This window comes from Apaloderma vittatum, unplaced genomic scaffold, assembly GCF_000703405.1.
Source record: "Apaloderma vittatum isolate BGI_N311 unplaced genomic scaffold, ASM70340v1 scaffold625, whole genome shotgun sequence".
NCBI lineage: Eukaryota > Metazoa > Chordata > Aves > Trogoniformes > Trogonidae > Apaloderma > Apaloderma vittatum.
Genome location: NW_009715241.1, coordinates 121 through 23,989, shown reverse-complemented (window position 1 = coordinate 23,989; position 23,869 = coordinate 121). Strand labels below are relative to the sequence as shown.

The following is a 23,869-nucleotide window of genomic DNA, read 5'->3' as shown; positions in this document are numbered from 1 at the left end:
ACAGACACTGACACACAGCTCTTCTCTCCGACACTGGTTTAAGCAACAGTCACAAAATGTGCCAGTCTATACCCTTATATTTAAAGGGGCTGAGCTTCCAAAACAACAAAGCAGGAACAAGATCAGACATTTAAATGCCCTTAAACAGAAGGCACCAACCACTACCACTCTTTGTACCCAGAGCTCATTGAGGAACAGCACAAAGCCTTGTACCCAAGGAGGCAACCTCCCACTGGTTCTCAAGACACTGTGGATGAATAACATTGAAAGTATTTTTAGGAATTCAGTTGTTGGGTAAGCACCTGACCGAATGGAAGCACTTGAATCAATACTTTGAGGCAAACAACTCAGAAACAAAGGCACTTCCTGAGGCGTCAGACTTCAAGGATGCAAGTTTCAGCTCACTCCTGCCTTTTGCACTATTGGACGATTAAGGGAAAGCACTAAACGCTCACATCCCCCAGTGGCTGGGCAGATGGATTAATTCAGCTCTCACAGAGCTACAGGACCTGATTCAGTCCCAGAAGCGCAGCCTTGCAAGTCGTAAATCTGCAACCAATGTCACCTGTCCTGTCTGTCAGCCTGCACCCAGATCGCTGTGGCACGGAGTGGATGAAGGGTATTTAAAGAAATCTTCCCCAGTCAGGACCAGCTGAAACTCAGCTCTGCCCAAGTCTTGTCCTAATAACGACTTCCAAATTAAACCCCTTCTGTGTGACCTGCCCTAGATTCTGTGGCCCTGCTCTGGTGGGGGGAGGTTGGATTCAAGGACCTCCAGAGGTCTCATCCAAGCCCTAACATTCTGTGATTCTGTGAAACCCACCATATCTACACGCCTTGAAATGCTGCCTTAGTTTCTTCCTTGTAGCTACTGACCCACACAAGTGCACGAGTTCATCTGTTCTGAAGGAAAAGTTATTAAAACATACGGCAAACAGTAGCCACTTATGCCAGGTTATGGGAACGCACCACAGTCAATCACCTAGCAATAGTAACAGTACTCCTCATAAATAAAACTAATAATGTCCTACCAGCCCAGAAAACAGTGTACGAAAAGCACAGGGAGGAAACGGACAACTTGAAATGCTGGGAAAGAAAATGTTCTCCAGCGTAGGTGTAATTTTGGGGAAGTGCTTCTATCTTGAAAAAGGGAGCTGAAGCTGAAAGGAGCAGAGAGAGGCAAACAAAGTAAGGGTCAACTCTGGGCAGAGTCCTCCACAGCCTGGAGGGTCTCGTGTTCAGCTTTCAGAACCCCAGAGAAGAGAACATGGGGGCCGGTTAGCTCGGTGGTTGGAGCACGGTGCTGACAACAATGACCGACACCAAGGTCGCGGGTTTGATTCCTGCTCAGTCCCCATGTGTTGCCTGGTCTAGTCGAGAGGTGGCGTCCCTGCCCATGACAGGGAGGTTGGACTAGATGATCTCTAAGGTCCCTTCCAGCCTAGGCCGTTCTATGATTCTATGAAATAGTGATCACTTGGCTGGAATGACACCTACTCAGCTCATTATCATTCCGCCAGACCCCAGCATTTAGGCACACTCACAGCTGATTCTCACACAAAAACACATTTTCTTACACGAGACCGTTGACGTCCACACTCCCATCTCAAGGCGCAAACCAAGCAGCCTGTGGTAGGTTTCAGCAAGCAGTTTCCCAGGAGGGTAGCTCAAGGATGAAGCTTCTTTCACCTTCTTTGGAAACAGCTGCTCCTGGCTATCACCAGTGACACAATTCAGAAATACATTGACCCCGGTCTGATTCGCGATGAATATGCACATGGGAACACAAAAACTGTGGGGCATGCATTTATGCACGGTAACGCACACAAAATATGCATTAAGCTCCCTTGTAATGCTCATCCTACAAAAGGTTAAACTGCCCTAGGTGACAGCGAGCTATTTAAATGGACCTTTTTATAATGGCAAACAATAATGCATTCTGGTTACCTCCTGACACGGCTTACTTCCAGTCAGCATTAAGGAGAATTACTACCCGATTTTAATACGTCTTGGTTCAATTTCATGCGGGCTTATTGTCTTCTAATTATCAGCACGACAATTTGATCCGCATCCCGATTAAGGCACTGCCCTGACTTCTAACACCAGAGCACCGCCCGCGGTGGCGGGCTGATTTCTCAAGCAGTAAGCAGTTTGCTGCTGCCTCGCATCCCCAAGGCACAAATAAGCAGATGCTGCATTAAAGCTTGTTTTACAAAACTGCTTCAGTTGTGATATACATTTTTAATATAACACACTGAGTGCACCGCAGTGAAAACTGCCAGGGCCAGTAAACTCATCCAAATTCATTAGCCAGACCAGCTTCTCAATTAAGTGCAGCTGAAGACTAGGTCTAGTCGGAAAAGAATTGTCCAGAAGCAGCTGAAGCCAGCAAAAAGCTCGGTCGTGTTTGCCACACGTGAGCATGGCTTAAGTTTACCAAATGTTTCTCATCCAGGATGAGCTTCACTGACCTTTCTCTCCCTTTCATCACAAGGATACTGTGCTTGGCTTGAGAATTTGAGGGGATTTTTTCCACAATATTACTATTCTGAGGGTAAAAACAGACGCACGGCTTTTCACGGCTTCGACACAGGAGCCAAACGTTTTGGAACAGCCACCGACATGCTCTCATTTAAAGGACCAGAAATGAGATCTTCTGTTTTTTGAACAGCAAGCCAAAGGAGAAAGCAACTTTGGTCACCCTCTTTGGCTTATTTGCATTTCTTACCTGCGCTCTTCTCCCTCGGCTGACATGAGCTGTAGGATGACAGCTGGAGAGCACCTCTGGAGTGCTCTGGAGCTAATCCTCTCCAACGCCTGCAAACTATACAGCAACCTGGCGATTACAGCAGGAGCTCTTACCAAGCGCAAATGTCGCCCTTGCTTCTAACAGAGGGGAATCTTTGCTGAGCACTTCCAAGAAACTCGAGCTAGCCGAGGATTATTATTCTAAACATATTTGTTTAGCGCAATGTAAAATATACCGAAAGTTAATCTGGCCAGCAGCAGACAAAGGTTTACACAAAGCATCTGCTGGCTGCCTCTGGTAAAACACTGCGTTTTCCGTGGTGGTTTTTATGGGGTAACAGGCTGCTACGGCTAAGAGCCGCGTTACAGCAGCCTTGTGCAACAGCCTACCTTAAAGGAAGCGATATTCCGCAACGCAACTCCTCCACTACGTTTTTCAGGATGGCTGTCTTTTATGAAGCCCTCTGGCACTGAATCTTTCCAGACAATAATAATGCAACTGCAGCAAGGGGGATGAGTTAACGAAAGACTTCTCCCTCCCCTGCTACTGTATTTTTTCTTCTGTGCTTGGCTGTGTTCATTCCCTGCCTGGCTGGGACGCAGCCAACATGCACCTCTGAGCGGCTGATCGCCAGGTCAGGGAGCTCCACCACGTCTTCTCCCTCTCCGAGTACGCACATCATCACGAGAGTAGGATTGCTTCTGTCTCCACGAGATGATGGCACCTCCATCACCATTTCCCCCTGCCCGGCGTGGGAGGTAACAGAGATGAGGGCTGCTGCAACTTTCAAGGTGTTTGTGAGCTCAGCTGAGATGCTGAGCTGAACCAGCCTAATCCCTTCGCAAATGACACTAGAAGTGACACTAAGTCCCAAGAAACACCAAGAATTTTCATTGCCTGCCCCACTCCGAGACACTGCCGTCTGACAAGTGACACGGCTAAACGAACTTCTGCGTGCCGTTAATTTAAGAGCGGAATTTGCAGGGATTTACACGGTGACACTTGTACCGTACACGCTAGCAGCTACCTTCCACTGCACAAGGAGCTGGGCGCTAATTTAACCTGACCTTAGCAACTTGTGCAATCTGACAGCTCCCCACGCTGTTCACCTGCTGTCACGTCAGAGCCTGCTGATGCTCCTTCTGCATCCCTTCAAATTAACAGCATTTCATCGGTTAGTTCCACGATGCCATTAAACACAGAAACAGCAGAGACGACTTTCTGAGGCCCTGAAATCTTCCAGAGGAAGGGAGAAAATGCAGAATATACGCCTCGCCACCACCGAGATAAACTTGGGTGCCTATTCCTACTCGCATGGATTGCACAAGTAGTCTCTTCAAGAAAGGAAAGGCTTCTGCAACGTCTCATGAAATAGGATGAAAGCTTCTACGTGCCACCATTTCTCCTGTCCTGTTCAGTTCCTTAGTTAAGATGAAACAAAAAAATCTCTCTTTCCCATGAGTTAAGTGGAAAAGTAATGAAGCAGGAAGACTTAAAAACGAAGACAGGAAAAACAGGACGAAGTAGACTGGTGAATTTTCACGTTATTACGTGCAGAGGTTTCTTCCCATTTCTTTATCAACTTTGAACTTTCTTGTATTCTGTAACTGCTTTCAAATAACTGTATCGCTCTAGAAATTACTTCAGATATTCTTTCCAATACAGAGATTACCGACAGATTTTCCCAGCATTGCTTCCAAACAAAGGGTACTTTTTTTTGTCTGCCCTGGCACTGGCTTGAGACCGTTAACAAAATGTAGATTACTCTCAATCTAGCTGACCTCTGTAAAACAGGCTTAGCTTAACACAACTGCCTGGCTGCCTGGTGAAATCAAGAGGATCTCTTTCAACCGAAATAAAATGTTGTAGCACGGGAGTGGAGAAGGCAGGGTGATACTTAAATCTCAGGTAGAGGGTAAATGGATAAGCACAAAGAAAACACAGAAAAACCCTGCTGAAGACCGCACAGCACTAGCTCACGCCTGTTAAAACAGCTCTTTTCAGGCAGGAAGAATGAATGTCTTACATACAAAACCTTTCAGTTCGTATACGCTATTTCAGAGATGGCTCATGGTATTGCTTCTAAAGAAAAAAAGAATCCCAGAAAATCCTCCTGAACAATACAAGGAAAATTTTAGCCCCCAAAGCACCTGCCATTCAGCTAAAGACATGCAGAAGAGAGCACCTCATAGCAGGGGAGCTAAAGCATGCTGGTGCTTTCCAACCTCAACCCCCAAGTATGGGTTCCCATACAGATGTACTCTACTGGTTAGAAGAGTTCCTCTCCATGTAAAATGCTTTCTTTTTGAAAATAAAACCCAAACACATTACTGCTGCTGCCTATAAATGCTGCTTAGACATTTGCCACCCTCACCTTTAGGAGAACGCTGAAGTGTTGAGATCGAGGGCCTCCGATTTGATCCTCCCCATAGGATACGGCCCCACAGAGTTAGACTATGTGAATGGTAACTAAAAAAAAAAAACCAATCACAGGAAAATATCCAAGCAGCTCTGGGACAAGGCAAGGGAATGCTCTGCGCGTTGCTAGCAAAAGCCGTCGCAGAGCCAAGGAAGAAAAGTCTAACAAAAACTTCAAAAAATATCTGAGAAAAGCTGTGCCAAAGTCTCCTTAGACCTGTACCCATGACTAAGCATGAGAACTAAACTGCTGCTGCTGTACAGGGGGTGCTGCTTGCTGGTCACAGTCTAAAAGCACTGATGCAGCAATAAGCGCAGCTTAATTGCTGAGAAGCTTACATATTAATAGCAGAATTTTTGGTCAGAAACACGCGAAAGCCTGTCGGCTTTGGAGCAGTAAAACAGAATTGGGGCCGTATGGTGGCAGAACAAAGTCTGCTGGAGAGTGTTGTGTTTTCTGCCTTTGATAGGGACTTTCCAGAGCTGTCAGCTGAGCTGCAGAATTAGAAACCTGACATTGCAAACTGACATTAGAAAACTGACATTGCAGCAGTCAGTTTTTAGATTTCAAGCTGTTCAAACGACTTTGTCTCCAGGGAGGAATATCTAGCCCGCAGGAATCGATGGAGAAGCAGGTAAAAATGCCAGTGTACAGGGGCAGTCACCCCAACATCATGCCCAGGCCAGCCAGGCAAATCTACCGAAAAGGAGTTGTGGGAGAGGACGATGGAGAAACTTGCTCCCTTCTCTGAATCAGCACATGAGAGGTGCTACAGAGCATTCGCTGCATTTGTGAGATTGCAGCTTGATTGTATCCAACTCCACGTTACAGACAGATCTTCCACACGCCCTCCGTTCCCACAATGCCAGTACTCCAAGCCACTTGCTGAAGAGATTATAAAAGAGTCCGTTTTTATCGTATCTTCACCTCCGAATGCATTACAAGCAACGTCGCTTAATTTTGGCCCACCTGAACAGCTAATTAGATGTAAACAGATTGAAAAATCGCACATGCGGAACAACTCATTTTTCAGAAGGCCACTAATCTAAACAAACCTGAGTCCATCAATTTACTTCAACGTTTGTCTAAATGAGTTACGGCATAGACCGCACTGGCCTTGGGATTCATGTAACTGGTTCTCTCCTCTTTTGATGAAAATCTCAGGCGTTGTAAACAATAAGAAGTTATTTGTTTATCAAAGCTCTACTATAGCAAAGATGAAAATGCCTCTCTGCCTGAATCTAGCGGAGGACGTGTATGAGCCAAAGCAATTCCAGCCTACGCTGGTACCTTCTCTCTGACTTCCCAACCCCATCACATACGCTAATGCAGCGCAGCTGGGGAGGCTCTTCATAATGACAGACAAAAATCAAATTATATTTAACCACTACCAACAGGGGTTCAGAGCATTTTAGGTGCGATCCTGCCCTCTGCTCTCACCCCCTTGCACCAGGAGACATGGGAAGGAAAAGGATCCTGGAGAGATCCATCTGACCATCCTCCTCCTCAGGGCTCTCTCCCAGCACCAGCTGGAGTAGACCAGTAATTATACTGGAACCAGCACTGTAGGACAGGGAGAAGCCCAAAGAGCCCTGTCCTGAGTCGGACGAGATGAGGAGCTGCTGCAGTCACCCAGTGCCAGGCGACATAAAGCAGTCTTAGGATGAACTGCAGCACAGCGTGGCCTATTTTCAAATACAGAGCAATTAGCAGAGCATTATGCATGAGGCTTTCTGCTCGCTGCGAAAGCCCCCATCTCTCCCGTTACCTGCATACGTAAATGTATGCAGAGCGAAAACACACTTGTGTGGATTTCGAAACGAGCAAACATATCCATGTCATCAATCCCTCTCCAGGTCGCTTAACACAGAAAACTTGCTGAACAAAACAGGCTAAACACACTTCATGTGTAAACTCGTGCATGGTACCTAGAATTAAGGGCCCACCGAGCATCTGCTGCGACCTCTTGCACCACAGAGGCCCCAGACTTCCAAATTCACCTTTTTTTTTTAAGCAGAGCAATCTAGGCATCCGAGTATTAAAACCTCACGTGACGCAGAATGCCACGTGACTTTTAATCACCTACTTCTACACGCTACTGCCTTCGTTTACAAACACGCACCTCGACTTTACTTTGAGACCGTCTAGCTTTAATTGCCAGCCTTGCACCTCATTAGACCTCTGTCTGTCAGCATAAAGAGCCCTGCTGCTCATTTGCCTTCCCCTCGCTGGTACCGCTGATCTTGACCTACCCTTCCGATGTTGACCCACCCTTCCTTTCCTTTCGACAAAACCACGGGCATCAAGGCTTTTCGGCCGTGCACAGCCTCGCCCCCTGCTTTTCAGTCCCTCTAGGGCTGCAGGCGCAACCTCCAGTAAAGGTGGAGGCAGTCTGGCCTTACCCCTGCTCAAGAGGCTGCCTCTTAAATACACCAGGGCAAGGGTGGCCCTTTGGACTCTCACAGCTTTCTTCGCAACAGCCCTGTTTGCAGGGGCAATTCCCCACTTGGTTCCTCTGGTTTCCCTGCTTTTGGTCCATGGCAGTGGCTTTCCATTTGGCCATTTTCCATTTGGCTGCTCCTGCACCAGTGTACCCAGTCAATCAGATTGGGTTGCATCAGTGAACTGCTCCCTTCTTACTTCCCCAGTCACATCTGCCAAGAGCTTGATGGATGAGGAAAGCATATGCCCACCTAGGTCACCAGTAAAACAAACAAATAAATAAAGAGCATGAGGCTGATCTCTGTGCTGTCCATCTAATAATGATAAATCCACTTATAATTACGTCGTGAAAGGTAGTTTTTACTCCACTAATTGTGTGCCACATTAATTTTGCATGATTCTTGCTCCTTAATCATAGTGCCATGTAGTGGCATGCCAAATACTTCACTGACGTCCACGTACTCTACATCAATATTGTTGTCTTTATCAAGCAAGCTTGCAGCTTCATAAATAACATTTCAATTAGTTGACGAAATCTATTACATCAGCCCATATTGCTTAGCATTAATTCTCATTTATTTCTTTATTAAGCAGGTCCGGGTCTGCATGTCCTGCTTTACCTCAATCAATGTCAGATTGACAGGCCTATAAATCCCCCCCCCCCCCGCCACTCTGTTTAATATCCACACACCTACGTTCTCTCAGATGTGAGAGAACTTCCTCCGTGTTCTCAGAATCACTGAAACCCAACATTAAAGTCCCTTAACCAGCTCCCTTTAAATCCCTGCCTGTAAGATATTTGGGGCTGCTGATGTAAAAAGGGTCCTGCTTCAGTAGCTGCTTCTTTAATGAGTTTAAACATCATTATCTAACTCCCATGCAGCTACAACAAATGAGATCAAGAAGTCCAAGGCATTAAAAAAAAATAAATCACGTCAAACATCATGGCAAAGTTTTGACCTCTGCTTCCCTAAGTCATGATATTATTGAGTAGTTTTGCTTCTATTTGAGTATTCCCCTGAGCAACGAGGACTAAAAACACTTTAGGTGTTTGCTTTAAACAAAGAACTAAGCATCTTCTATGACATTATTCACAAACCTGGGCTGAAAGGATTGAGGCAACATGTTAAAGAACTGGTAGGGCTGCACCATAAAGTTTTAAATTGTCTGGATTTGATTATGAATTCGTCTGGACTCTTGGGCTCGTATCACACTCCTTCAACTTTCCTGTTTGTGCATTTACACGTAGTAGGGGGCAACCTCTGGTTGGCTAAGTGTCTGGGAATCAGTCATGCCCTTCCCGAAGATAAACTCCCACCGACTTCAAAGACAGCAGGCAAAATTGCTGGCTTTATTTCTCAATCTCTGAAAGGAAGAAAGCCTCTTAGACAAAAAGGAACTTAAACATCCAATGGAGGATATATTAAGTTTGCCAGTTGCAGTTGAGGTCTGAAATGCAAGGGTTAAAGAAAAGCAAGTACATGAACTCTGAGAGCGACTTGGCGGTTTTCATCCCATTTATTCCTTTCAAGATCTCATGAGAGCATCTAACAAAATCCTATGTCACGCCCAAAGCAGTTCAAAGCAAGCGCGTCGTGAATCAGCTTCCTCAGTCACTAAAACCACAGAATATAGAACCTCAAGAGCTGAGGAAGTTCTGCTGACCCCGAGGCTGCCTCAGGCCCTACTTGGGCAAGGCATCCGCATTCAGAAGAAAACTTGAAAGTCAATGGCATTTAAGCACGTGAGAAAAAATAAGCACGTGCTAGAACTCATGCTTTTACCTCATGAAGTAAGGTGCTTGTAGTAACGCGATAGAGCTGTTTGAGAGCTTAGGAAGCAATTTTCTTCCCTATGGAAGAACTCTCTGCATAGGGAAGTGAAATGGTGGGCACGACTCGCCTCTCACTGCCATCATGGCTCATCTCCAGTGACTCCACAGTTGTCACAAGGGGAATTAATCCTGGTTTACAGAGACATAGCAGACAAATCTAGTCTGGTACGCCTCTCTCTCGCTCGCTGTGTTTACAATAACAGACCAATAAATGATTATTTGTGATCTGATGCCCCCTTTTTAATCTGCCAGAGTATCAGAGGGTTTGTTTGCTAGTTTGATGACTTAGTTATTTGTGGGTTTACTGATTGCATATGATTAGACAGCACTGTTTAGATTATTATTTTTTTTCCTTTTTGCTCCATTTCGACATGGACAGGCAATTTTGACTTTTGAAGCCAAACCAGTGCATCTTCAGTACTTTTCGCGTAGGTGAGCATCTTCCATTCACAGCTCCCTTGTGTGACTCTGAACTACTTAAAAGAAGTGCTAAAACCCATAAAGGACTGTATAATTTAGGAAAGAGGCTACGAATGGACGTCATTCCTACCTCTCGCCCACATAAAGCCCGTGCACCTTTATGGCATCTTCTGTTCACTTTCTTTCGTTTTGCATGAATGGCTGAAAACGGGTCACAAATCCTTGACTATGGGTCAACTCGTGCCCACGGCGTGCCTCAGGGCTGACAGTCTGCTTGGTGGGACCTGTGCATTCACACATGAAGCAACCTCGAGGACAAAACACAATTTTCCACTGGATTTTTGCACCCTGACTTCAGAAGCTGCAAGCGAAACGCGGGCAGAACCCAGGCAACTCAACCCAAAACCGTTACCTCCCAGACTGGTACTTTATACGTAGCTTCAAGTTCACAGGAGCTGTGGGGATTTGCTGAAACATCTCAGGCAGGGTTGATGAGCTCAGTTCTTGGCTCAGATGAGAGCCTGAGAGGAATCCAAAAGCTGGTATTCCTGTCCTTCTTAGGATTTCCAAAACCACTAATGCCTCCTATCCAGCACAAAAAGCCTGCGGCGGCAGCCTTCCAAGTTCAGCGCTTGGGAACACCCAAGTGCTTTTCATCTAGTCAACAAGAACGCAGGAACTTCATCCTTGCCTAATTTTTAAAGGCCACAAAGGGACATTAACTGCCTTTTCTTGACCTAACTCTTATGTAGGTCAGATGAGCACCAGCCCTGAACGAGAAGCCATGTAATCACGTTAGGCCAGTGAAGAGCCCGAGCTAATAAACCCAGCCTTTCAAAGAGCTTATTGGTTTGGGCTCAGTGCCACGCGGAGGTTAACAAGGTAAAAAACCCTGTTTAACAAAGGAGACATATATTTGACCATCCACAGTCAGGTCAATCATTTAAGATTTAAACACTCCCTCCAGAGGTATTTACCCAGGCAGGGCACGTTGCTTATAGTGGATTCTGTACCTTCTGATGCTGCTTTTAATTTAATCTGGGAGCTATAATTTGAGCAGGAGAATCTTTCCTATTGCCTTCTTGCAGCTGATGGTAGCATGGGGGATCAGCAGACATTTGGAATTCACGTGAGAGAAGCCCATTATCACAAAAACGACAGGTTCTGTAGCTCCAAATACAAACTCCTTTTCTTTCAGAGGTTAAACTAAAACACTCCCAGTACTTTCCCATATAATGAAAACAGGCGTGTATGTGTATTTCTTAGCACTGCTTTATCCAAACCAATATAAACTCCATATTTTGGCTCAAGTGTTACTGTTTACAGCAATATTCAATGTGTTCTGCATAGCCCTGCCCATCAATCAAGTTTGTAATAAAGCAGAAAGGGTAAAAAAAAACAAACCCAAACAGCAGAGCTGCTGAGTTTAAGTCATACAAAACCAGCAAGGAGACAAGTACAAATGCAATCAAGTCAAAGGAGCCATTCACCTGTCAATTAAAGAAAACAAAACATAAAAATACACATGCCACAATAGTGTGCCTTACAAATAATTTAGGCTTCCAAAATGTTATTTTTTTTCCTCCCCATTTTCTGTGGGTTAGTGATTCAAGATGACTGCTGTTCCATACGGATTTAGATGTATGTGTTTACTCACACATCTCTAAGCCAACAGGAAAGGCAGACCAGAATTCCAAATCTATCATTATAACTACATGCTGGCACCTACAAAGAGCTGCAGGACTTCAGCTTCTCTGCATAAGATTGAAGGGATAAATTGAAAGAACAAATAAACAAATAAGGAAGCAAGCCGCTCTCATCCTTCAAATATACACACAAAAGACACAGACAGATGGGAAAAAGATGACGGCTTGTAAGGTTGTTGATTTTCAATGTTTGTCTAACAAATTAGGAATAGCTTTAGGAACAGCATAATCTGATTACTTCGGGATTACATACGGGCCTGGCTCGAAAGACACAGCGCCGGTTCGGCTCTGAAGCGGAATGCGTTATTCCCAGTTCAGCCGCTGGAATGGGATGCAACTTCCAGCCTTTGCCAAACTTGAATATACAACCTTTGCTCCACAGATTTTATCTTCTCCCTCACTGTGAAGAAGTGCCTCACGCTATCAGGGTGACCACGCCGGACCCCTGACCTCGTAATTAGCACCTCTAGACACTACTGTAAAATAAGCGTTGTTGATTAAATTGATGAATTATGACTAGTTTGGTTTGGTTTTTTTTTGGCATTCTGCTTTAGTCTAGATTGTAAAGAATCCACGTAAAAATCAAACTAGCATGAGATCTGTGTACCCCAGGGGACCCCAGGCAATTCCCATTGAAGTCAGTGGGGTTTGGATGGAAAACGAATGAAGGTCTGAAATTAATCCAACATAGGACCACGGAAACATCTCGTGCGATGGTCACCCCCAGTAAATCCATCGGACTATGAATGGAAGCCAATCCCCAGAGCTGAGAACACAGGAGAAAAAAAAAAAAAAAAGAAACCAAGGAGAGATGTTCTTAGCCCATTAAGAGCTATAATAAAATACTGCATCTTGAGTTTGTCGCTGTTTGAAGGCAGCTAGGAAACGAGCAAGAATTCATTATGAAGCTGAGCAAGACCAAAACATGAATCACTGGGTTCTAAAAAAACCCCAGTTGTCTAGAGAACGGCATAGATGAAAATGAATGGAATCTCTTTAAATTACTCTCTGTATAAACTCTTTCACGTTCATTTTTTTTCTGCCATTGATTAGGATCTTTCCGGGATGTGGGGTTTTTAAATAATTCCACACCATACTCCTAGCTTCTGCAATCAAAACACAGAAACAGCTCTTGATTCATGCATTTTCAGTCTTCGTTTGCCGGGAAAAATGTCTTCTGCAGGAAGAAACTTGAACACCTACGGTTCTTACGCATTTACTGGATATCCCCAAAAGTGCATGCTGAAGGCTCAGTAATCAAATAAGATTAAGACTTCACCCATCACTCCACAAATAAGGGGACTTTTGTATGCTATTGCTGCACAGAGAAGGATTAAATCACCTTTGGAAAGCCCTCAAGATCACCAGAGTGCTAAGAAGCTGGGCTCTCTCTGATCCCAGCATCCCTGGCAGTTAAGCGGAAAACCCTAAAACCTACACAACAAATTGAGACGACTTCTTTGCAAAGCAAACAGGGAACACGTGGAAAGGAAACAGGGCAGGCAAACCATAGCCTCTGGCTATCCTGTTGCTCCTCTGCCCAGTTTCCTGAGAAAATGAGACTTGTGTGACCACACGGTGTGTCTGTGCACGCCTGCCCGTCGCACCAAGCCTCTTCCAGCAATTTCTGAACCCTTAACCAGTTATAATTTCATGTGACAAGAGCTTCATCGAGGGAGAAGCAGCGCTGAGAGCTGAGCTGGTGTCAGTCATGGGAGAAACCACCTCAAAGGCAGAAACTTGCTACGATCTAAGTACCAGAAAAAAAAAAATATGTCCTCTCCTAGTTCACAATTTATTTTTTATTAGATGTGTGCCTTACCAGACCAACAGGAATCCAACTAGGAGATGCAACTCCACTGAAAACTTCCACAAAAACCAGAAAACACACAAGACTGCCCAAGAACTCAGGCTCCTGAGTTTTTCTGATGAGAAACATCCCACTCACGATTGTTGGAGTGGATTTTATAAGACCTACTGTGATGACATCCAAAATTTATTACAGCTTTTACAACAAGGCCGTGTCTAGTAAAGAGTGATGCAGTGACAACATTGACTTGGCTGGATTTAGCTTCTTGGGGCACATAAATATACTTTTGTACTTTAAGAACAGTAGTAGCTGCCTACTAAATCTTGAATAACACAAGGCAGCTTTGTAGACCTTTAAACACACACACACATACTCCTCCCAACTTGGTTCTGTCTCCTTCACAAATCTGCTTCCTCACTCTCTGCCCAGTCATTCCCCAAAATCCTGTTCCGCCCATTTTTTGTCAAGTTTAGCTTTCGAAACTCAACTCTTTGGGGATCCTGCTTTTAAATTCATATGCTTTCTGAGTAGGGAACGCATTATTTTCAGAAAAGGAGCAAGTTTGTTGCCCTGCCTCCCCACTTATAAAACCAACTGGCAATATTCTGTTTTCCTTGGTATATCCATGATGAATTTTCATTTGAATGTGAATTATTGACCACACGAGTGAAAACTCCAGCATAAACATAAATTAAATGGTAGATTTTTGTTAAGCATTGAGTAAGGAATTTCTTGGCTGTCACACTTTAAAAAAGACAATCTGAGAGGACATTAGAGTGAAATAGCAACAGCTGGAAGCCTGACACAGCAGCCTCACTGTGGAAAGAGCTCCCAAAAATCACATTCCCTGCCCCGAGGCAGGGCTTTACCCAGCCCCAACACTTCTACTTTCAGGAAGGTTCAGTCACAAAACCAAGAACCAGTGTCAAGCAAGCAAACCAACAAATAGCTGCACCCAAGAAATAAATAATAAAAATAATAATAAAAAAATAAGAACACCACAAAGTAAAACAATCCCCAACTGAAATGCGAGTTTGCTGACATTTTACAATATCCCCTGTATGCAGCAAAGAGCTTGGACTATTTCCACGTTCAATTTTGCTGCTGCTTTTCTTATAAAAATCATATTGTTCTTTCCCTGTGACATTTCTTCATATCTTTCAAAGAACACTCACAAAAATATTTGACTTGAATCCTCCAGTGAGGAGGAGCCAAGGGTTTGCCTCATGTTTTAAAAGCAAAAGAAATATTACTCTAAACATAAAAACAAACGAGCGCAACTTCAACAGTAGATGGAGGTAGAGCTCCTGGCAGAACCTATGAATAATTCCAAGTCCTATTAGAAGTAACACAGCTTTCTGAATTTCCCTAGAAAACTGCATATCATTATTAGCTTTCCAGCTTGACTAAAATGCCAAGCGTTGCTTTTTCTTTTTTTTTTTTAGAGAAAAAGCTAAACAAAAGACAATAGGTAGGGTAACAACCGCAAAGCATGTCCACTTAGAATCTGAAATTGTGAATGACAGCGTGTGTGCACAAAAGCCCAGAGATATTGAAAGATGGCTCTTACCTCCATCCCCAGATCCGGAGCCGGCATCTGAGAAAAGAACAGAAAGAAATTGATATTCATGTGCTACAGCATGCAAAGCAAGCCTGTTAAGTGTATTACAGCCTAGTTCACATTTGATGTTGTCCCCGGGTAAATTATAAAGATCTAATCGGAACGTAGTTCAGTCAAGCCATCTTTCTCACGTCTCAATTCTTTTTCCTTTAAAGTCTCTCTATCAGCCGACAACAACGTAAGCCCTGGAGTGCTGCCGCGCCCCCGTAAGCCTCTGCCTCGGTTTGTTGTGCTGACACTGGCAAAGCTTGGCTCCCAACACTTGCAAAAAGTTCCTTCACTTGGCCACTCCTAAGCCTTCACCATTCAAAGGGAATTTTTTCAACCCATGTGCTTGAGGCCAGGCCGACTGGAAACTCAGGTCATCGATTTTACAAGACGGTGATACCTCATGAGAGCGCATCCATTTGGAATAAACCATCACGACTCAAAGACAAACGATCAAAATGCCATTTTTCCTCAAGATTGCTGCCGAGTTTCAAACCCGAGTGCTTTCTTTTTCCCCTCTGCTAGATGTTTTGCTGGCTAGAACTGTGGCAGCCACAAATTTAGAAAGTGCAACGTCGCGGCGTTGCCAATCCCGGAGCTTCGTTATGAAAACTTTCTAGGCGAGGCAAAGCCCGGAAATAAGCACACATGTAGGGCTACCAAAAATAATCCGTTAGAGGAGATCCTTCCACAAGGAAGGGAGGGAGATTGTCGTGCTGTCCTCCCCCGTAGTGGAGGGGTTATCCATTTGTCAGCATCAAGTTGATTCTCAAACCCACAACGTGCTTCAGAGAGAACGCTGCCAACGTTGCCAGTAGGCGAGCAAGTTTAAGAGAAGATGTTGGCAACGCACTAAAATTATCTCTTTAATCAAAACGTTTGACCCTAAAAAGACCAGCAGCTGAGCTGAGAGATTTTACCAAGTTGAACAAATCCTGCCTACGATAAGCTTTGTCAGCCACAGCTCCATTTGATACCAATTTATGGACACAAAAAAATGCAGTACGTTTTTTTTTTTTTTCCATCTTGAAAACTGTCAAGTAACAGCTTCAGAGAACAACATTCCCAGGGAAAGAAGTGCATTTTCTCTCAGGTGTATGAAACACAAAATTACGGCCCTGCAAAAGGTTTGTCTAGCGCACTTTTTATTGACTCCTCCATCCTCAGCCAAGGCAAAATTCTGCTTCAAGTTTAAAAAAACTCTCTCAAGAACAAAGACTTACTCCTCCTGCTCTTTTCAAGTGAACTTCACTGCCCACCTCTAGCAGATGCTGAGCACAGAAGACAGACATCAAGAACTCCTGCACACAGGCACCTCGGCTTTCCTGACTGATTTTGCTCATTCACCTTTTTAGCTGTTTCATAAAAGCAGAGACACAAATAGCTCATGATGCTCAGAATTAAGCAAAGATGTCTCAAATGCCAGTCAGTTTTCCCATACGCTCTTTCCTAAGTTCTTCCACCAAGCCCAGAAAAAACACACACCCGTTGCACAGACTTGCTCGTTAAGCGCATTTGGGGCCAAATCTTCAGCTGGTATAAATTGGCAGCGCTCATTACAACCAGGGCTCTGTTGAGTCGTACCAGCTGGGAACCTGGCCCAAGGAAAAACTGGAGAAACCGGATTGCAGGCAACAGCGCTCCAGTTCCATCTCTCCAGATTACGGAGAGGTCTGTGGTAATCCAGATGCCCACTTATCGGACATCTGCTCGTTTAATCTGCTTCCAGTCGCTTGGCGCAGCAGCTCAGAAGCATACGCAGCGCGCAGGATGATCAGGAGCACAAGATATATATTAAAAAAAGAGAAAAAAAGAGGGAGTAACTTCTGCGCTGCCCTCCACAAAACAGGGTCAACGCTATCACAGATTGGGCACCTTAGAAGGGAAGGATGGCAGCAGCTTCTGCTGCCGTGAATGAGCCCGCAATGAATTCAAAGCAGGGATTCAGGTGGTTTTTGCTATCCACAGGTTATTTTATTCAGGCAAGGCTCGGAGCATGTGGATACATACCGGTCGCACACGATCCTTCGGACACCAGGAGTATTTCACTCTGCTGCTTGCAGGCAGCCTGTTTCAAGTAGCATTCGTTCTGGTAGGTGTCGCCGTTGGAGCCGCACACGGGCACGTAGTCATTGTTACACTGCGGGAAAGGGGCAGAGAGCAGCGGCGTTACTCCCGCGAGCGGGGCGGCACGGCATCCCTCCCCACCCTCCCTTTCCTGTATTAAAACTCTGGGAAAACGGAGACCCTGAGCCTCCTCCTCATCTTTACAGCTGCCAAGGGAGGTGATTTCTAAAAAAGAGGCAGAGGAGCATAAACCAGACTCGAAGAGGTTAGGGAAAAAGATCATCTAAGGGGCAAAATGTTTGATAAGCACTCCCCGGGGAAGGAATAGGGGCGAGGCAAGGGGCTCCTCGCACCTGCAGCAGCAGCTCCTGGGCTTCGATTAGATGGTTCCAGACAAATTGCAACGAGCTGGCTCGCTTCTCCCCTCCTCCTGCGCACACACACCCCCTCTGCTACAGACACAGCCGCTCGCACACGCAGGAGCGTCCGCCTCGGCGCGCGCAACGTGCTGTTCAAGTACTTGGCTATAAATAGAACCGATCGGACAGAGGGAAAATTATTTTCTTCTTCTGCAGGGACACGTCTGTCCCCCGCGGGCTGGGATGCTCTCCCCGCGGTGGCAGGGTGCCCCCCTGTCTTCAGCCCCAAATCCTGCCCAGAGCTCTGCAAACTTTCTTCCCTCTGCCACTTTGCCCTCTCTCGTTCATTTTAATAAAAATAATTCCATTTTATATTGAAAATTGGGCGACCTACCGGGTGCGGTTATCTATCGTAAGATAATCGCGCTCAGAAGCTTAGAAAGACTTGGATGTACCCTGTACGTGGTAATTATACCAGGGATATGATTATCTCATGATTACCACACTCCTGCCATGCCTCATTGTTTAATTATAACAAATGGAATGATCACAATTATTATTTACAAATGCTCACCTCCGCTTAAAACCAAGTCAAAACTAAAAAGAAATCAGGCTTCCCATTTAGCTGTATTATGCCACAAAGTGTCTCAGGTGTGTTCAGCGGGCACAACGTGAAACACAGAACCCAAATTCCAGGGATATTAACATCAAATGTGCTTCAAAGTGAACAACTACAGAAGCGATTAACACAAACAATTGCATAGATTGCATTAATTGCAGGCCTCCACACAGAGCAGCTGCCAAGAAATTATTCATAGTTGGCCAGAGTGACATTTTGATTGGGCCAAATCAAATGACATTTTCCTTGTGCATTGTGTGCTCTTAAATCTTCCCAAGCAGCTGCCCACCCCCAGCGCTCTCTTCCCTTGGAATAAGAAAGAAAACCAGCAGCCACAACAGCAGAAAACCTCTCCTTCCACTCCTAACAAAGGGCTCCTCCACGCAGAGACTTTAAACAGTTGATTAAAAAGTGTTTTCACCATTACATTCCAGATATGAGCAATGTTTCAAGCAGAAAATGCCAACTTTACCCAGAAGCTCAAGAGCAAATGCTGGAGGCTGATCTGGAATACTTAACAAGGACCATTTTTTTAAAGCACAAAGGATCCAATCGTGCTGGCTTTGGACCTACTATCTGCTTGTCACCCACGGGACTTCTAACCGGAGCAAACCGTGCGGAATTTGGCCCAAAGGCTCCATCACACACGCAGAAATAACGTGGGATCCCGTTCCCAAGAAACATAGCGGCAAACCCTCTGCTGGCTTCATCCAGAGCAAGGGACGACCTTTTGCACCGACTCAGCTGCAATCCAAAGGGCAGATGGCTCCACGTTAACAGCGCACAGCATCGAAAGCCGAGTACTGATCCATGGAAACGAGCACCTTGAGCTGCTCTGAGCTAGGCTGGAACTTCTTCCAAAGCTTGGTGATCCTAAAACATATTTGAGAGACACCAGGGCTCCCGGCAGGATTCGTTCTCCTGGCAGAAGTTTCCCCATTTCTCCTGTGGCTCCTGCCCCCCCCGGGGCCCCCTGCCACACTCCAGCCTGGCTTTGGCCAGAGGAGGTAGAGGGTACCCCACGATGAACGTAGGTGATGCAGCCTTTTCTGTCTCAAACTGTGGTGGTCAAAGATGCATTTCTTCATCCGCCGCTCACTCTTCTCACCACCACCACTTTGGGACAGCAAGCATTCAGATGGAAAAGGCAGGAGAGTCATGAGATGCAAAGGCAGTGAGATGTTCCCATGTGGGTCGTGCCTCGGCTTTGAGCTGGGATGGCTCTGAAAGCCACCAGGAAAGCGCAGTGGAAGTGAGCCAGGAAAGAAAACAAGACCGCAAGCAAGAAGGGTGTGACGTTAATCAGCAGGTTCCTGGTGACTCTTGTACTTGAATCCAGAACTTGAAGCTCTTCACCACCATAAAAGACTTCTTGCTAGTACTGGAGAATATTAGGCGTTGACTGTCAGTATCCTCAGTCGAGCAACACATTTTTGGAAGTGGTTTTGGACTCAGCAGACCAAGCCTCAGTTGTAGGAATGATTCTCCATCCCTCAAGTAAGAACTGATAAAAGCACTGGGGAAATCCATGCCAAAAACTCCCACTGAAGCTGGCAGCACAGTGCCACGCCGTCCACCTCTCTCTCACACAGTCATGCTTCTAAAATACAGCTGTAGGGCAGGGAAATGGATGCATCCAGCCAAATATCAGTCAAAGGCTGCCTTCCCCAGCACTAACAGCCTCGAGTGCCCACTCACAACACCGCCAGGCACAAACCAGCTTTGCAAGCGCTGAGGTCAGGGCAGGGCACTGAAAACATAAGGTTTGCTTCGTAAGGAAAATGATAATTTGTGTAACTCCTCCTCCCTGGTAACACCGTTAAAAGTTTGACCTCCTCCCACCCTCAGGGATAACTACTCCCCAAATGCCCACCTACATCTTGAACCCAGCAGTGTGAAAACATGTAACGTAAAGCTGCAAGTTGGCCCAGGTGGTGTTCGAGCTCCACAAACACCGAAGCACACGAAGCGTGAAAACAGGGCTCCATCACAGAAAAATCAGTGAATGTCCACAGTCTCGGTGACAGGAAATATTGATGTTTCATGGGCTATTTCCAGTATATTTGGGCAGACTGAGGTACAGACCCCAGCAAGTCACGTCTCCCACCACAGGGCTGTGGGCACAGCTCTGCACCTTCTGGCAAACCCGTTGAGTGTGCTCAGTGCAGGAAGGGAGTGGGTGATGGTTTCCCCCACTGGTGGAGCCAGCACTGGCCCAGTGCCTTCCCTCCCTGCTGGAACCACAGTCTGGGCTTGCTCTGAGCAGGGGACATGACGTTTTCTGACACAATACACATCTCCCTGTGAGGAATCGGTGACATCTCATCGTGAGGACTCGGTGAACGGGGCTAACAGTTTTGCAGTAGAGCGTGACAAACGGAGCCAAACACTACGAATCCCTTCCTCAGCACATCCCTGCTGGCTCTCCAGGGATGGAAGCCTAGCTCAGGTGTTCCAGAGCAGTCTGATGACATTCACCCTTTCAAAGAAAAATAAATTACTTTTAACTGCACTTGGACAGTCACGATGCATCTGTGATTCTGGTTTGGAAAAAAGCCAACCGAGATCGCAGCAGCCTTGCTCCCCACCTCTGTCTCCCCCAGCCCTTCAAGACACAGGCTGGCCAGCACAGGACTTTTCAACAGTGCGGAGGCAAAATTAGCTTTCTGTTCTTGTCTATTCTCTCAAGCTTCAGTTAAAGCCCCTGGCAAATTCCAGAGAAAACATAAAAAGTAATTATAGTGATGAGGAGCCTGCTATTGATTTGCTCACTATCACCCCAGAGAGCTGTCACCAAAATAGGGGACCTGAATTCTTATGGAGAATCCCCTTACTCATGACACAAATTACTTGGCCGACTCTGCCTTACTCATCCAGCCTCAGACACCACACTAGAAATTAATTTCCTACTCCGGTGGCGTATCCTTCTGGCTTGTCACATTGTCCACGGATGTTAGAAGAGAAGCTAACGTCCCCCTGAGCTCTGTCTGTATCAAAGCGGACGCGTTCGACTAGAGAAGCTCGGCCGGCCCCACGCCACAGGAGCAGGAGCAGCCACAGGTCATTTGCCCTCCGAGGTCACGGCCAGCCCTGGGGCTCCATGGAGGGTTCCAACCAAGACAAAGAGCTCAGAGTCTGATCCAAAGGCCACCAAAACCAAAGATTACTCCACCCCATTACTAGTGATCAGGCCCATGATTGTTCAACTCCTTCTTTTGATCTCATTTACATATTTGCATACCAATTATCTGATTTCTTTTAAATCTGCTTCAGCTGTCCCTTGCTCAACCTGGCATATACACAGCATTCACCTCTTGCTTAGCTTCATTTGCCCTGAATCCCCAGGGACCAGCATCTCGCCTTGGGAAAAACAGTGCTCCCAATGCCTTGTTCCCTGCCGACAGCAACATCCACGTTTGCTCCCTCCAGGCTCTGAGCCCACGGCTTTACGCCAAATGGCAAAACCAAACTGGGACCAAAAAACGAGACTCAAGAGCTCCCTGGGGTTGCTCTAAGTTGCTCAGTGGTCATGGCACAACTGCTGCCCTGGCTTCTCACTGGGCAGTGGGACACAGATGTTTCACCACGTTACAGGTTTTTCTTAGAAAGAGAAAACAGACCAGCCCTTAAAGCACTGCACAGGCTGAGCCAAGGCAAATGCCCCAAATGGCATTCTCACATTGAATTTTTGATTGCATGCAAGCTAGAAATGGAATTAAAAGAAAACCCCAAATGTGGTCAATATGAATTCTCTCCCAACAGAGGAAATAAACACTTTAGCAAACAACAGTCTTGTTCTTATTACAGAGAACTCCATCTTTGTTTTAAATGAAGGAATTGGGCTTTTTTTTCTTCTGCAAAGACAGAAATACAAACAGTACTTGTCATGCTTCAAAGTGAGCAGCCTATCAAAGCCCAATAATAAATTAATCATTATAGATGTGCACGGTCTTGAACTATGCACCATTTGGCCCACCCTAGTCAAAATGCTCAAATCAGCGTTACAAGTTTCACAACTTCACAGATTCATATTAAAATGCAAGAAATCACAGGGTCATAAATGCACATACAACATGTGCTAGTGCATGCTTAAAACTCCTTTAATTTGTTCAGTTTTTATTCAGGTCATTATGTAAAGCACAGCTGCTTTGCGAGTTGGCTAAAACATGTTAAATGGAATCCTTCATAATGAAATTGTCTGACTTCTGCAAATGCCTGAGGTTTACATGGAGCTGCAAGGAGGAGAGAGAAAAAAAAAAAACAGAAGGAAACCCCCCTACTACTCAGAAATGGCCCCCCCCTCCCCTAAAACTATATAAAACCTAAAGGAAGTTCATAATTTTGGAACAGAGGGATTGCTCCTTAATCTGATCAGCTGGGCAGATAAACAGGCAGAAGCATTGTCACTATGCAGCCCTTCCTGAAAATATTGCATAAGCACATTACAGATCCATTTCTTTAACTAGATCAGAACTCCGAATACAATAAGCCACGATCTGAATCAGAAATGAATTTAGAAAGGACTCTAAATCCTTGTTAAAAGGGCAGAGACGAAAAATCAGAAATGCACAGCCTGAAACTGCAGACCCGAAGGGACATTTAAAGCCACAGCATCTGCATTTTCCCAGAGAAACTTATGTCTTCTTGACACCAGTTGGTTCTCCTGCCAGTTTTTATACAGGCTGCCAGGTTTTCCCTCTAACTTCTCTGCATGTAGAGGAATAAATTGCCAAGTGATAGGTTATAAAGCAAAATCCTTGATTTGTATTCTCATTAGCGAATTAGAGAACGAAATATCAATCTTCTTACCTTGAACTGACAGACACAAGTCACACTGTCTCCAATCCTTAAACACTCCCCATCAAATTTACAGGTATTGGTGTCGCAGAGAAAGAGATCATTTTCTCTGTCATCGTAACCTCAAATGTAAAAAAAATAAATAAATAAATTTTTAAAATGTCAGCTTTGGTCTAGCAAGAGGAACAATAGGGGATGGTCGCATTTTAATGCACACAGCACAATAACCTGGTTGATGAAACGACAGAGTCTAGATTTTCTTTTGTCCTTCCCTGTCCTCAGTTTTCCACTTTTCCCCTTGTTTCTCCCTCAGTCTTCCTCTTAGTCCTCATTCCTCGCTACCTCTCACACTTCTTTTCTATTTCACAGAGCCCATTTCCTCAGAAGTCACCCGGTAATTATGCTATTTCATGGCTCTGCGTTGGAAATGTCATCAACTTATCTGATGGCAAACCCGCTGGACCAAAGTCCAAATCGGAATTTCTCCAGCCTACGATGCAACAAAGCCCCCAATAATCAAGACAAACAGGCTGTGTGTTTTCCGTGATGGTCTGCCTGAGCCCAATGAAGATTGATCACCTGCAAGTTAACAGGAGAAGTGCCAGGTTCCCCACAAGCCACCGAGTGCACCCAGCTCTTTGCCGTCATTTTCTCCAGGAAAACCAAAAAAAACCACAACCCAACAGATCTGACTGAAGATTCAGTTCACGAATACAAGCATGAATTTCCGATTTCACCAGCCGACTTCTCGCTCCAACAGCGTTCGGCAAGGTTTTAAACCAAAAAAAAAAAAAAAAGCTGTATCAGGCTCCAAACCCATTAAGATCTAAAGCTATCGATTTTAAAAAAAAAATAAAAATAGAGCGAAACATCCGAGAGCTCTTAACCATATCGCTACGTTCTGAAAACGAGGAGCTTGCGGAGGAAATTCCAGCCTCCCCCCGCCCCGATGCAACATATTCCGTGCGACCCGCACGTTCGCCCCGAACCACGCTCCTTCCCCCAGCAAGCTATTCACAGCCCGATTTCGGGATGGCT

The 23,869-nt window shown here is 45.4% G+C and overlaps 1 protein-coding gene across 1 annotated transcript in view; it reads right to left on the bottom strand.

Annotated features, from left to right (window-relative positions):
- Nucleotides 1-22,953, bottom strand: part of LOC104273630 (tomoregulin-2) — a gene marked incomplete at both ends in the record, with an annotated part of 65,904 nt that extends 42,951 nt beyond the window's left edge. Inside the window, 3 exons of the mRNA XM_009869022.1 lie at nucleotides 14,951-14,977; nucleotides 17,000-17,129; nucleotides 22,844-22,953. Coding sequence (XP_009867324.1) covers nucleotides 14,951-14,977; nucleotides 17,000-17,129; nucleotides 22,844-22,953 — 267 coding nt within the window. The remainder of the gene's footprint in view (nucleotides 1-14,950; nucleotides 14,978-16,999; nucleotides 17,130-22,843) is intronic.
- Nucleotides 22,954-23,869: the final 916 nt, after the last annotated feature.